This window comes from Gavia stellata, chromosome 16 (genome assembly GCF_030936135.1).
Source record: "Gavia stellata isolate bGavSte3 chromosome 16, bGavSte3.hap2, whole genome shotgun sequence".
NCBI lineage: Eukaryota > Metazoa > Chordata > Aves > Gaviiformes > Gaviidae > Gavia > Gavia stellata.
In genome coordinates this window covers 1,531,734-1,546,657 of record NC_082609.1, presented here as the reverse complement: position 1 = coordinate 1,546,657, position 14,924 = coordinate 1,531,734, and the positions used below count along the sequence as shown (strand labels likewise).

At 50.0% G+C, this 14,924-nt stretch overlaps 1 protein-coding gene across 3 annotated transcripts in view; it reads left to right on the top strand.

Annotated features, from left to right (window-relative positions):
• ARHGAP26 (Rho GTPase activating protein 26) overlaps positions 1–14,924 on the top strand; it is a 151,788-nt gene that overhangs the window by 50,018 nt on the left and 86,846 nt on the right. For all 3 annotated transcript variants that reach the window (XM_059825154.1, XM_059825153.1, XM_059825155.1), the window contains exon 12: positions 14,069–14,105. In XM_059825154.1, coding sequence (XP_059681137.1) covers positions 14,069–14,105 — 37 coding nt within the window. The remainder of the gene's footprint in view (positions 1–14,068; positions 14,106–14,924) is intronic.

Below are 14,924 nucleotides of genomic sequence, written 5' to 3'. Positions count from 1 at the left end.
TTCTCTTTGCATGGGAGAGCCCGTGGGCGAGATGTTGGAGTGATAATCGCATTTGCTCTTCTGGTGCTCTCAGGGGTTTGGTTCATGTCTGTCTCTTCAGCTTGTTTCCTCATGGCCTTTTCCATGCTGATCTTTTTACCCCCTCAATCCCACAGACATGGGTTTCTCTGTGGGCTTTCCAGAGAAAGATGGTTATTTGTGTATGCTTTATCTCGAAGTTTTTTCGTGGCCTTCGTCCTGTCTGGGTTTGTTTGCTAATGGCAAATTCTTTCTGTTCTGTTTTCCATGACCTGACTCACTCCAGTTGCTGCTTCTCCATCTCCCTGTCTCTCTCTCTCTCTTTGCTGAAGAGAACATTTTTTCCCCACTCTGCCCCCTCTTGATCTCTAAGTTTCTATTGTTTGCTTTTTCTCTTTGCCTCTAATCTGCTCCCCGACCCAGACAACCTAGTGAACTTTCCCCGAACCGAAGCTGCAGTCTCGCCCGTGCTCTCGCACCACCTGGGAGCATCTGAACTGCCTCCGAGAGCAGCACCTCTGGCCCGGTGGAGGTACGTCCCTCACACGCAGCTGCAGCGATGGCGAGCCCCACTGCCGGCTTGCCAGCAAAACCTGGCCCAGTGGAGCTCCTGCTTGGCTTTTTTGCATCCCACAGTTCAAGGTTTTTGCCAAAAAAGTTCTTTGTCCTTTTTGGGGACAGGGTGGTAGAAGGGCATCCTCAGAGAATCAGCCTGAGCTTTCCGACTGAATGATAGTTTGTCATGTTCCATGTCAGTTTTTGTATCACATGCTCTTAACGCTGTTCCCTTCTTCCCCCTCTCCTGTTTTGTAACCTATTTTAAGCCTATAATAGTAGTAACTTTACATTGAGTTTATAAGCTTTTAGTTTGTTTCTAAAGCACTTAAGCCAGTGAGGTCCTAAGCCTTGACTTCAGGCTTTTATTTATGGTTCCAGCAAATGCTGCTTCGGTGGTTGATAGCTTACCCAGCCAGAACCACTGCTGCTTCAGGCTGACAGTTTTTTGTCCTTTGCTTAAGAAGCTGTTTGGGTCATAAAGAGAAAAACACTGAGAGAAGCACGCTGGATCATCTTAAAAAGAGAAGAGAGCCCGCTGGACTGCTTTTACACACCTGAAAGTGCTAGCCCACCCACTTTCGGAAAGTTTGTGACCTCTTCTCTTTCTCCTAGCTCTATTGTTGGGGACATCCAGGAGCAGAGCAGTGGCTCCGGTCTCTGGTTTTCAGCTCTTGTGCTTGAACGCCTTGTCATTTCTTTAAGGCATTCTTTGCTGTAGCCAGCTGGGCCACGGCACTCTTCGTTGTGGTCTGTGCCGCACAAATTGCCTACAAAAATTGGGCTTTACTTGGAGACTATGGTGGTTGGTCCCATGACACGAGTTTGGTTTCGCTCTCCCTTTGGAAGAAGATGTTGGTTCTGCTGGGGAGGCGTTGGCAGCTGCCCGTCTCCTCTCATATTACCTTACTGCCGATACCCACCAAGGCAAACTCGCAGAGGAGTGAGGACTGGGGATTTGAGCGTAGGTCTGGTCGCAGATCCACAGGACGTCATACAACACACAACATCTGTGCGGGACAGCCACCGACTCCACTGCAGCACGTGTTTTTCTTTTACTTTGGTTCAGGCCAGGAGGTGAGCGTGGTGGTGAGAGGTGATTTGAGTTTGCAGAGTCCCTGGGGAAAGATGGTTAATCGAACTTGAATTGCAGCGTGCTGGCGACGAGCGCAGTGTATGTGCAAACAGGATAGATCAGCTGACATGTGGTAACTTGTCTGTAAGTCTGGGTCCGGACAGACGGAACAGCTTAAGAAAAGGTTGTGGATGGTTGCATGAAGTGATTTCATTACACTGCTTTGGTGTGAACCTGGCTGTCCACCCTCCAGCTGCATCTGTCCAGCTGTGCTGGCAGCGTCTGTGGGGAGGCGCAAAGCACTCGATTGGAATGAAAGACCAAAGAGAGTATGTTCGTTTTCCTTTTCTCTCTGCTCTTATATCACCTCTGCTTAGAATTATTTGAGCAGGCAATTCAAGAAATGTGTAGAAATTCAGGGAATAGCTCCATGTTAGCAGAACAAGCTTCTCTGCCAGTTCGAATAGACTATTAGAGTATTTTTCCTACTCTGAATTAAAAATTAAAGTGGTTCATTGTACAATCAGTTGCAAAACTAGCCTCTTTCTTTGTTTCCTACTTTATTGGTCCTTGCATTTAATTTTAAGCAGTGCTTTACCGTCCTGCTACAGTCCCACCATGGTCCCTGACCCAGGCTTTTTCCTTCTCCTAGCTGTGGCAGCAGAAGAAAAGCTGCCCTTCGAAACTCCAAACATTTTAATCATCTTATTTCTGTACTTCTGGTCTCTCTCCTTTGCTGTTCCTGGCAGACCCCTGCAGTGCCGTGCCTGTGCAGAGCTGGGGAGCTGCACTGGGCTGTGGCAGGAGCAGGCAGGCTGCGGGCACAGCGCTGCTGAGAAGGGCAGCTTCTGTGCCGGGCTCAGGCTGCAGCAGCGTGCAGGGTGGACGTGCCCCACGCCGTCTCTCAATTAGTGTTTGTTGGATGCCACATGTTGTAGAAGTGCTCCTCGCGAGTGCCCTGCATGCTCATGGTGCTGTGTATGTGCTGGGGGTGAGTAGCTTCCCAGGGAGGTTATTAGCATCGTGGATTTTCAGGTCATGGCTGGAAAGGGGTCCTGCTGCAGTTTTGGCAAGGGACACTGAGACCATTTAAGTCTCCATCGGGCTGGCTCCCAGCACCAGGGAGGCGAAGGGGCACTGCGAGCCCTGTGCTGCATCCCAGGACTACTCCGGAAAACCACCTCTGCAGCCAACTGGGGCTCGCAGCGGTCTCCCGGGGTGCAGAGGGCAGGGCTGGCGAGGGTGGGATCGTGGTCACCTTCCTGCTGACTTTCCCAGAGCCTGGGGGTCCCCATGATGGTCTGCGCTGCCGGTACACCTGGCCCGATGGCCAACCCAGTGTCCCCCAGGGGCGGCTGTGCAAACCGAGGATTAAAAGTGGTCTCACCTCAGAGGTGTTACAGTCTTGGCATTAAACCACCACCCATTGTTCAGAACAATGGGGCAGTGTAAAACCTCTTTTCACAGAGGAGGAACGCGAGGCATGTCTGTGTTCCAGTTATTTTAAAAATAAAGATGACACTGTCTTTTAAAATTAGGTTGGTTTTGATGTGTTCAGGCTCCTTGTTCATCAGTAGATGTTGAAAGGAGGAAGGGCGTGTGTGCTTGCAGGAGAGAGGGAGAGCAAGAAGCTGGTTGGACTCCAGTGCAGATAGCTGGCGGAGGAGGATATGCAAGTTGTTGCTCAAGCATCCTAGAAAACTTACGGGAAGCTGTTAAACTAGTAGAAGTTTTCACTTTTAATCAGTCACTTGAGTGATCTGAACATATCTGCTCAGCTGGACTTGCTTAAAAATGCTGCTCTGTGAAACTTTAAGCACTTTAGTTATTCCAAAAATGTATTTTTCGAAACCAGTTGACCTTTAGTTAGATTATTCTAGAGACCGCTGTATATCTAACATGCTTTGTTCCTCATCACTTCCACCTACCCCCTTATTTTTTCCCCCAAACTGCCTGCTGCTTGATTTCCTTTTAACATTTAGATGTGGTAGGTTGGTAGTTTGACCCAGGTAATTTTTTCCTTAGGTTGACCCAGGTAGTTTTTTCCTTGGGTGACAAACACGGCGGGTTATATAACTGCGCTGAGCTAAGCAGTCCAGATGGCTGGCGGGTAGCCCGGTCGGCTTCGGCTTTGGAGGCTCTTGGGAATGGCTGCACTTGTAATAAAACGTGGGCTTGTTTTTAATTAGAACCATCATTTAGTTCAGCTTGGAGAGACAGAAGAGCAAGACCCGTGTAGAGGATTCAAGCCCCCAGATGCTTCACTTCTGATAGATTTTTTTTTTTCTTTTAATCAGGCTCAGACATCAGTGTAAGACCTGAACCGAAATTTATGTTGGAAGGAAGGGGGGGGCGAGAGGAAGAGGGAAAAGCGAGGTGGGGGGGTGGCTCTGACTGCAGTGCATTAGTTCAGCGCTGAACAGTAGGTTGGGAGGGAAGGAAGGAAGGAAGGAAGGAAGGAGCTGCCAGGGACCCTGGGCCACCCTCTTCCAAATGAACAGCCCTCGTTTGAATGACATAAACCAGCATTTCACAGCAGGTTTCTGCTGCCCTGCCAAGTCTTTCACTTGGGAAGCAAGGCATATTTTTTCCTCCCCTCCCCTTGCAGGGATGTGGGCTGGGAAAGATCTTACTCCTATCTATATCATTCTGGCTCAGAGAGCAAGGAAGGTTATTTCTAGCCACAACACAGTGTAGTCTAGCTCCGAAAATCCTGCTTGTAGTATGAAAACCTGGCTCTTGGACAAAAATAGAACAGGGTTGATAAGGCAGAGCCAGAAACAAGGGCTGATTTCATCAAGGTTGCCAGGTGTCCTGCTTTTAACAAGGAAATATGCTTTTTTGTACATGAGCCTTCCTGCTCTGTGCTTTGCTGGCATCCTGCTACTGGACTGTGTCCCAACATAGCAGCTCTGCAAAGGTGTGCCAAGCTTGCTTGGGTGTCAGGTGCAGAGGATCCTGCCTGGCGTGGTATGGACCTGTGCCGATCCCGCTCTTTTCTTTTTCTCTTTCTTCTTCCCTTCCTCCTCTCTCCCCCTTCCCTGTTGCTGCAGGGGCAGGGTATACGGTGTCCTCCCCTCCCCAGGCGTGCCCACCCCATCTCATGAAGGGAGCCCCAGGTGCCCGGAGGCTCTGGCCCAGCTCTGGGCATTCCTGTGCACACCGCAGGAGATGGCCCTCTGCGGGGATGGGGCTGAGTAGCGTGGTGGGAACCTCCAGCCAAGCAAATAGTCCCTGCCTTTCAGGGGTGTCGTGGTGTTGCACCCAGTCATGTACAGGTCTGGGCATCAGTAGGCAGGTTTTGGGTATGACAGCAGCGTTGGAGAGGTGCTCTCTGTCTCCGAGGGCCGGAGCTGGCTCAGGGTGCGCTTCCATACACAGTTCGATCCACATCTGGGCAGCTATGGGAAGCGGGGAGCATACCCACGTCTCCATCCTTGACTGTTCACTCTCTGTTTCTCTGGTGCTGGACCAAATGTTTGTGTGCCCACGCTGTGAACCTGGTCTGGCTGCAGACTGACAAGTAATAATACTACTACTAACTGGCTTGCTAGATTAATTTTCAGCTGGATCAGACTCCCTGTGCAGCTGTGTAGGTGCTACTGCTCTCTTTGCTAGCTGCAGTGGGAGAGTGTGGCTGTGAGCGTGTGGAGGGTGAGATGGTTCCCATCAGCTGCAGGATGGTGTTAGATAAACTGAAGCCAGCTGTGAAACCACAGCGTCATGCTGCAGCCCGCGGGGCTGAGCAGGGGCACCACGACCTCCTGGGGACACGCAAGCACGAGGACGTGGGGCATTTGGCGTGCTTTGCGGCTTTGATACCTGCTGGTGTACCTGCCTGCTTGTACAAGAGCAGGTGAAACAGCATGTCAGGAGCATCACTGTGACAGCAAGAGCAGCAAAACGATGCTCAAAGTGTTCCTGGCAAGGGAAACACTCGCCTGGGGAGTGCCATTTTTTTAGAGCAACTTCTGGTGCTCCCTGGGGCAAGCTACCGTCCGTCTACAGGGCATCACCACCTCCCCTCTTTCCTCCTGTGGCGTGGGAAAGCAAAGCAGAGGAGCCAGCTTCTCCAACGTTGCTCCCAAGGGAAAGGTGCTCACAGTCTTGTGTGACCGAGTAAGGGGAGGTAGGGAGGACCGTAGGCTGCCTGTCTTCACGAAGGCCAGTGCTAGCAATAGCATGGAAAAGACAGAGATGCAGTAATAGCCACATGAAAAGAAAAGTGAGCACTTAATGTGCCTGGCCAGAAGAAATGGACAATCCACAGATTGGGCTTTGTCAGAAGTCCCTGAAAGTGCTTGCATCTGACAGCAGTTTGGGGAAGTGAGGAGGTAGCTCCTTATAGTCTTTGCAGTCAGAGAAAATGTGCCACCCATATCTGCTAAAATTAGGCTTGAAAATGCTATTTTTTCACTTTCTTTTTCTCTTGAATTGCTGTGGAAATAATGGACTATTTGGCAGTAAAAACAGTAGAAACAAAATAATGCCTTATTATCTTTTAAACTGAATGTGCTCAATAATTCACTGAAGTTTCGCTCTCTTGAAGTCACTTTGAGTTACCCAAGATCTCCATGCAAAACCTGTTTGTTGTCACTTACAGCACCTTCACCACAGTTCATCAGAGGGGATTTTTGTGTGCTGCCAAAGCTTTAAGTGAATGCAAGAGTTTGTCTTCTCTGGCCTTCTCTTAAGAGCACCCGAGCACTGTGCAACATAGTCCTGAAGCGATTTTTGTCCAGGCATTGCAGGGTAATTTTCATAAACCTTTTCCTTAATTGTTGCTGCTTCTCAGGCTTCCAACTCCTTGCGTAGGGTTGGAAGCAAATTCTCCAGGACTGATCTTGATGCCTTTCAGTTTCTGTCGTGCTCTGAAGGGGACGAGGACTTCAGGATCTGGACTGCAGGGAAGTGAGCAGCTGCATTGTTGGTGTCCAAGTGAGAAAGAGGTTAAGAGAAAGGACTTGTTCCAAGTGGATCTTCTGTTGTCTCGCATAGGGCAATTGAACGGGTAGGAAAAGGGATGTACAAGAGTCCCAGCATGTGGTTCCTGCTGCTGGGCTGAGCGAGCCCTCGTGCAGCGGCTGCTTTGCAGCTTCAGGGTGCTGCAGACACCACCCTGCCTAGCACCATCTGAGTCAATCTGAGTGGCTGGACTCCAGTCTGCGTGCTGGTTTCCACCCCAGTTTCCCTTTTCCTTTATAAAAAGGTTGCAAAACACCCATGTAAAATGCCTGTGCTCCTCCTGCCTGTGTCTTCACAACCTGTCCTTGGGTGGCTGGCAAGCCAGTTGGACTACCAGTTCTGAGGGAATATAATGATTTCTATTTATACTCTTTTGGCTTGTGCATCTTCTGAGCTGAAAGTTGAAAAACTCGTTCATGGTTGTTTTGAGGATTTCTGAATATGAATCACAAGGAAATTGCATAACACTGCAGCATTTCCTCCCATTGCTCAGGGCTTTACAAACACTGCGCTCCTCCAGGGAGGCCAAGGAAATCTGGCAGGACTGGCCCATTTTGACAGTAGTTTTAGTCTAAATGGAAAGTCTGGGTTGAAGGGTAGGTCCCAGCACTAGTTAAAGGAGCGTGAGGTGGAGTCTTCCATGTCAGGGCATGGACGAGGTGATTGAAATGGTGGGTTCCTTCTCAAATGGCGATCCCTTTGTGGCTGCAAAACAGGACTGCTGGCCCTGTTGTTGGTTAAGGCTTTCTATAAATCACTGCCACCTCCCACCTCTGAGAAGCTAGACGACTCTTTCCTCTAGATTTTAGCCGTTTGGGCAGAATTTCATGCCGATGTTGGAACTTGCAAGATTTTGGGAACTGTGCTGAACGCTGTGCAACCTGCAAGGGATCCAGCTTAGGTTGAGCCATTTTGAATTCTAAATAAAAATCTGCTTTATATGTGAAATGTAGTGTATTCATGTAAGGGGTGTGTGCACACATGCAAATGCCATATGAAAGCGCAGTTTATTTATCGTGGAGGTTAATAGACATCATGGGCAGCTGGTGTGAACCCTGAAATGAGGAAATAAACATAAAATTACTCAAGATCATCTTTTCTTAGTTCCTCTTCCAAACCCCAGCTACTTCCTTTTCCTTTTCTTTTCCTACAATCCATTTTCATCCCAAACAACCCACATACCTGTTTGCTCTTTGCATGCTCATGGGTGCAATTTATGTAGGAGCGGGTTGGAAAACTGATGGATTGGATTCTTCTTGGTTTATCTGTGCGCAAGCAGAAGATGGCGTCAGGCCACGAATGGTGGCTGTGGAGGTGTTTTAGGCTGTGGATGGTGGCTGTTGGAGGATTTTTGATTATGAAAATCCACAGGTTATGTTTACATTACCCACAGCTCCAAGGTAGGTGTTTGTATGTGGTAATGACAGAACTGAAGTTTGAGGGGGGACTGGCGTGGGTACAGTGGTCTGCGTGACTTCTTCTGGCCATACTTTGGTCCACGTGATGTTGGAGACATGAGTCCAGGAGAAAGCAATCAGCTGTGGCTGCGGGGAGGGTTACCCTGCGGCTCGTCCCACCGGCAGCGAGGGAGCAGGGCGGCTTGGCGTTGTTTCCTGGGCTGTTCTAGCTAGCACACCCTTGAACATCGCAGGCCTCTTAATCATCTCTATAAAACTGTTTCCTCTGCAAAACATAGTGTGTATTTGATAAAATATTTCACTGGGAAGAATTAACTTGTTCTTTGATAAATTATTTTAAATATTGAGTTAATAATTGAGCACAGTGCGAGTGTTCGGGGGGGGCATTTTAACTTTGCAGGAAAATGTCGAAATAATAATGAATTGCAATTCATTCTTATAAATTGCAATTCATTCTTATAAAATTTATGCTTCTGGATTATTTACAGATGAATCTTAGAATTTTTCAATAATAGGTTGTAAAGGCCTTGTTTAAACCTTCTGCGATTCTGCAGAAAGTAAACAGCAGCAGCTTCCACTAAAAAAGGTACGATCTGGTTTTGTTCAGGAGATTTGACCAGCTATCGTATGAATTTAGAAAACTAAATTCGAGGCATCAAGGTCTGCAAATTCTGTACTAGGTTAATATATCTTCCTTCTATACATATCACTTCTGAAACTTCCTAGTAAAGATGTTTTGGCTCTGAAGATACGATCAAATGGGAATAATTAGTGAGAGCGTGATGTTAAAACGATTGCAGTGCTGCAGGGTAGGGATTTGTCTCCAAGTTAGTCACTAGCCCCACTTTTGTGTTTTATAACTGAGCCTGTTCCCACAGGCAATACGTGGGACATGGGCCCTTCACCTCTCAGCAAAGGCTTTCTTTTCTCAAATTTCCTACCCTTTGTCAGTGACTAATACTGAAAAGTGAAAGAAGCTTTTTACTTCATGAGAAGTTTCTTGGGTTTAGGTCTGTTTTCTCCAGTGTGTTAACAACAGGAAAATGGTGTGTGTCCGTATACCAATACACGTATTTTACGGTGTTTTATCATCTGCTGTACGCTGGGCGATGTGCATGACTGCAGAGCAGCCTGTGCTCAGCAAGCCTCTCTCGTGCTGTCCCTTCGCACTTACGCTGGCAGAAGCGTCAGAGCCCCGTGTCTTGGCGCTGCATCTCACACCGAGAGCTGGCACCCGGTGCTCACCCACACAGCCATGGCGAGGCAGCCTGCAGCAAACCTTAGCGCAGGAATTGTGCACAGACATGCAAGAGAGAGGATTTTGGGAGGGGCAAAAAATATATCTGCCTCTCTCTTCAAATTTAGCACTTGGCAGTTGTTCGGAAGAGGGTTTAGAAGAGGTTTTCAAAGGCCGTGTGCTCCCAGCCTGGCGTCCATCTCTCCCAGGACAGACGTGGCCGCAGCCACGGGTCGTGGCACCGTGCACGCACCCCGGGCACGCCAGTCCCCCGCGTCCTGAGCAGCTCTGCAGCCTGTGCCCCCGACGATGCCCGTCTGTGTGCTGCAAGCAGCGAGCCTGGGGTAGGGCAGAGGGCATTGCCGTGGAGATCTCGCAACTATTTCATGACTGTTTGGTCCTTTGCCGTACAAATCCTATGGGGAAATATTTTAGTCCTTTACACAACCAAGTGAAGTGGTTCCCCGCTGCACGCTCACTGTCCCTTTGGTCCTCTGCCCCGGCAGAGCAGACATGCTGCCGTGCAGCCGGTGCGGGCGGGCAGTCCTGAAGCTGGGGGAGACTCTTGCAGCCAAAGGCTTTGCATGGTTGGCAAGGCAGCGGTGGGACGGTTGCCTGTGCTGGATTCAAACCTGGTGAAGGAGAAACAGCCGTGGTCGCCACACTGGCTGCATCCACGTTGGTGCTTCTGCCCAAGGACCATGGGCAGTGGTGGGCTCGGGCTGCTGGGTGGACCTGGGACGTCAGGGGTGGCTTCACAGCTTCTGCTGCAAGAGCAGCTCTGTATGGAGAGCTTCAAAGATCTTCGTTGTCTGAACACAGATCCAGCAAACCAATAGCTACGGGGGTTACAGGAGGGTGTCCCCAGCCGTGCTGAGTTTTTTCCGTATGCTGAGTTTTTCTGTTCTGGACTGGGTTGCTGAGCTTGCTCACCAGCATCGGGCGGCTCAGAGAGCACGCTGTGCGTGGGGAGTGCCAGGGCGCGTAGGGCCTCCACTGCCTCTGTCCCTTGGCAGACGTGATTGGATTCATAATCTTCTGCGGTACTGTAAAGATGAATTGACAGCGTAACAGTGTGGTGGAGTTACAAGGAGGATGGTGCAGGGGAAACATGCTCCTGTCTGAACAATCTGTAGCTTTATTTTTGTCAGTAATCAATGGAGACTTGGGTATAATGAATAGTAAGAACCTCTTTAAAATTCAGCACACTTTTGCAGGGAGGAAGGTTGGTCCATCAACTGACTGACTTGCATATGAGGCTTAATCTTAAAATGCATCCTTGTGCTTTAGGCCCTGCATGTTATCAAAGCTATTTTGGAAAGAGCGGAATGTTAATATCCGTAAAGCCAAGCTGGGCAGGAATGGCCTTTGCCATGCCAAGACCCCGAGGGGTCTCCGTGGGCTGGGCCAGCCCAGTCTGGCTGCACAAAGGGCACGTTTTTGACAGCGGGGCAGATGACGGCCCTTAGGGCGCTGGAGGAGCTTCGTTCTTGGACCTGTTAGACAGCAGGCCTTTCTTCAAACTTGGAAACTTTCTCTTATCCTAGAAAATCTCTCTCTTCAAAAGGCTTGAGGCGGTATAGGAAAAGGATTTCTTTTAAAAAGTAATGTTTTTCTTGGAAAAGGAAATGATATTACAGAATTGGGGCTTGGTTAAAACCCTGATGTTGTAGAGCAGTGTTAATGGATTAACACACTGACAATGGATAAAAGGTTTGTTCTTAATAAGATGGATGTAGGGTGACAGTATCTCCTTGTTTTATGGTTGCATAGTTGACCTCTGCATGAAATTTCCTTTTCACTGTGTGCATACTTTGCAATTAATGACATAAGCTTATTGTGTTTCCTTGTCTGTCCTTTTCCCCTTTTTTTTAAAGAACAGTCTCTGATGATTAACAACCTCTCTATTGTTTCATGAAACCAAACTGGAAGAGCAAATATGCAGGCAGACACATTTTTCCCTGTAGCTGATGTGCTGTGCACCATAACTTGAGCTGCATGACTGGTCCTTTAGGCCCGGGCAGCCGAGGAAACCACTGGGAGAAGGACAGCAGACAGCGCATCTGTGCCAGGAAGCATGTCAGGTGCCAGAGCAAGTGGCTGAAGTCTGGGTTGACCCAGAAGAACTGGAAAATATTTTGGTGTTCTGAGAACAGGAGCTGGTGTGCGCTCGGCAAGGGTAGTGGCCAGGCTGGGACCGCAGTCCTGGGTGATGCCGGGTGCTGACTGGGTGGGCCTCGTGGGAAGTAACCCGGCTGTAACTGGAAAGCAAGGCTGTAAGAGCTGAGTCACCCTTTTGTGGGCTATAGTGTTAACCTATATGTCTGGGGTGAGCCAGGGTGGAGCGCAGGGCTTGAAGTCTGCATGGGATCCTGAGGAAGGGCCGTGCGTCTGCAAGCCTTTGAATACGAGTTACCTCAAGCTGTGTCCCTGGTCGCTTCAAAGAGTCCTCACCAGAGGGACTGAAGTTGGAGAGAAAAACTTCTTTAGGGAAGGTTGACTTCATGGCCAGGGCTACTAGGCGGCACCGCTGGTGGAGGAGCCCGCTGTTGGTTTCCTTCCCTCTTTTCACTTACTTTATTTTCTTGATAGAAACACTGGTTTTCCTGGAGGAAAACCCCCTTGCTGACTACACCTGGTTTTGCTGCTGAATCATCCCCCAGTTTCCAGATGTGGGATGACAGTTCTCCTGCAAACAAAAATCTCTACTTTGTCTTGCGTTGCATAGCTAGGTGCCCTGGGAGGGGGAGAGGGAGGGTGCACCTTGGGAAATGTTTCAGGGGAATTAGTACTGAGGGGTCAGTCTCTGCCCAAACCCGTGGTTTTCAGCTGCACTGTTAGATTTGTGCTTCCCTGAACGTGTCCTGGGTGGCGGAGCTGATGCAAGCTGTCCTGCTGCCCTCCGGCTGGTGCCAGCACGGCTGGCTGTGGCCTTGCGGTGGAGGGCCTCGAGGGACAGGGCTCCCTTCGTTAAAGATAAACCTGCAGGAGACGAATGAACAGGTTCAGTTCATTCTTTAATGCTGATTCAGTTCCCTCGGTCAGCTCACCGCCCCGACTGGCACGTGCAGCCGGCGTGCGGGGCGAGAGCTGCTCACGTCCGCTTTGCCACCGCCAAGGTGTCCGTGGAGCTGCAGCTTCGGTGGCTCTCCGCGAGGCTGGCACCATGGCCGATAGGCAGGAGAGCACAGGAATAGCCCGTGTTTTGATGACCTCCAAGGAAAGCGTCTGTTTAAGTGGCCTAACGGTGATGTGCTATGTGACACCCAGCCTTTCTGTGGGGGTTTTTTGGTATGGGCAATGGGGGTATGGGGCTGGTGTTGGGGTGCCCAGGGTGAGTGCAGTGGCGAGGCCTGCTGTGGTGAGCAGCGCGCGTGCCTGGCTGCCGCTGGCACCGATCCCTTGAGGACATTACGCTGTCAGCTTTCCAGCCTTATGCTTCTGCTGGAGCTCTCGGGGGAAATCCTGACGGCAGGGACCCCGCTGGAAGCAGACAGACCCTCGCACCCAAGGGCAGCTTCTGAATCTCTGTCCTTGGTGTTAATATCAATAATTGGGAGCCTGCGGTGGGAAAGGTCGAGCAACACTTGCCTGCCTGATTGCAGATCGGAGCCTCTCCTCCTCCCCACTCCCCTTGGATGCGTCGGCCGTTGCTGCCTTCTGTGTTGCTATCAACATTTCCTTTGGAAACTTTCCTTCCCCGCTTGCTATTTCTGGAGGTAGCATGTGGTTAAATCAGTTCCCCGTGCTTCTCCCTCGGTGGAAGGGGGCTCCCAGCTTTGTTCGCAGCAGAGGAAGGGTGTGCACGCCGCCGGCTTTGTTTAACAGCCTACGCGGGCCTTTTTTCCTGTTTGAATGGATGCTGCCACGCTCGGCTCCAGCTTGTGGTGCTGATGGAGCGCTGGAGTGTGTGTGTTCCTGTTGGGGCTCTGGGTTGACAAAGGATTATTTTAAAACATTTTAGTCTGTTGAGCTAGAGGAATACAACCTGTCTGAAGGCTGATCTTCTTACAGCCACAGTTTTCATTATGCTAGACTTTTAAATCGTCCTCAAACTGTGATTAAAACCTTCTGCCGTTGTTTTTCCCCTTTTTATTTTATCTGCTGAAACATGACTTTAGTCTAAAGTAGCCAAGCTGTAGTAGTGACTGGGACAGGAGGAAGAGCACTGGTATTTGAAGACAGGAGACTCTTGGGATGAAGCCCCAGCGTTGCCTCAGAGGGTGGCTCTGTCACCGGCAGTGCTGGGTGCGTTGCCTCATCCTTCCACTTTTCAGGTCCTCTCTAAATTAATGGCATTTCTTTTCCTCTCTTACCCTTTGTCTGACTTGTTCATTCAGGCTGTAAGTACTTGTGAGTGCGGGTGGCTTCCTACTCCTTGCCTGAGTTGCACCTACCAGTTGTTACTTTAATGCCTGTAAGATGTGAAGGGAATTCTCTGCTTTGCTCTAAGTTTATATCATTTATGTGCATCTTTGAGAAGAGCTTGGAGGAGATGAATGCCCACCTTCGTTTTGTTTAAAAGCCCCTTTAGTTTCTGTTTTTACCTAGTCCATCCCATTTGCATTCTCTTGTTTTAAGAACTGTCTTATTTGTTATTTTAATGCACCTCCAAAGCTGCGGCAACCTGACGTTTGGAATGAAGAAGGCTGTGGTGGTCTCTGGGGACTGTGCTGCTGGGGGAGGTCGAGGCAGGTCCTCCCGACAGCTGTCCCCAGTTGGGGTGACACCAGACGTGTCAGCAGGCCCTTCCCAGGTGGAGCCAGGGTCTTCATAAGACTTTCTTCTTGTGTTTTCCAGGTCTACAACTCGAACAAGGACAACCAAAGTGAAGGCAGTAAGTATTCCTTTTCAAGCCAGACCCCTGAGAAGGTGGCTGTGCTGTGTGGTGTGCAGGCTTTGGTGGGTCAGCAGGAGAGGCTGAGCTGCCTGCGGCATGGGCACAGGGCTGTGCTGTGCTCCTCTGGCCCAGGGGCGCGGGGTGATGGGGCTCAGCGTGGGGACCGCAGGGTGGCCTCGGGGAGGAGCCGGCTCCGGTGCCCAGCAGAGAACTGGTGCAGAAACTTGGTGGTGGGACTTGGGGCCATGGAGAGCAGTGCCGAGCTGTTCCCTTGGCACTTTGGGGTGCATCCCCTCCTGCCCGCCCTGCACCCCGGTGTCCCTGGGCCGCAGCAGCGGTGCAGGGGGTGCTGGCATGCCTCGGGACCAGCTCCTTTCACTTATCAGAGCCCATGGGTGCAGGTGGCATCTTGGACCAGCCAGCTCTCCTTTCTGAACCAGAATGCGGAGGATGAATGTGCCTTTTCCAAAGGGGAACTGGAGCTAAAATACAAAGATTAGGGAGGTCCCGCCTAATCAGGATTGTCAACAAGAGCCCCTAAAAAAAAAAAGCTGGTTTTATTGTAGTTCAGGCAGTGAAAGACTTGAGTCAAGAAAGCACTTCTTTTTCTTCCTAGGGGAGCAGTTGCACCTGGTCCTGGCTCTTATGTTCTGTGTTTCAAAACCTTTAATTGAGCCATTTCCCAGTAGGTTTGAAATGCCATAATTGCAATACGCAAAACTCTGATCCGTTCCCTCCTTCCCCCAAAGTCATCGGTCACGTGGGAGCTCAGCCCGGGTTGACCGTTAGTAACTAGTTCATTTTTATGCTGCCTCA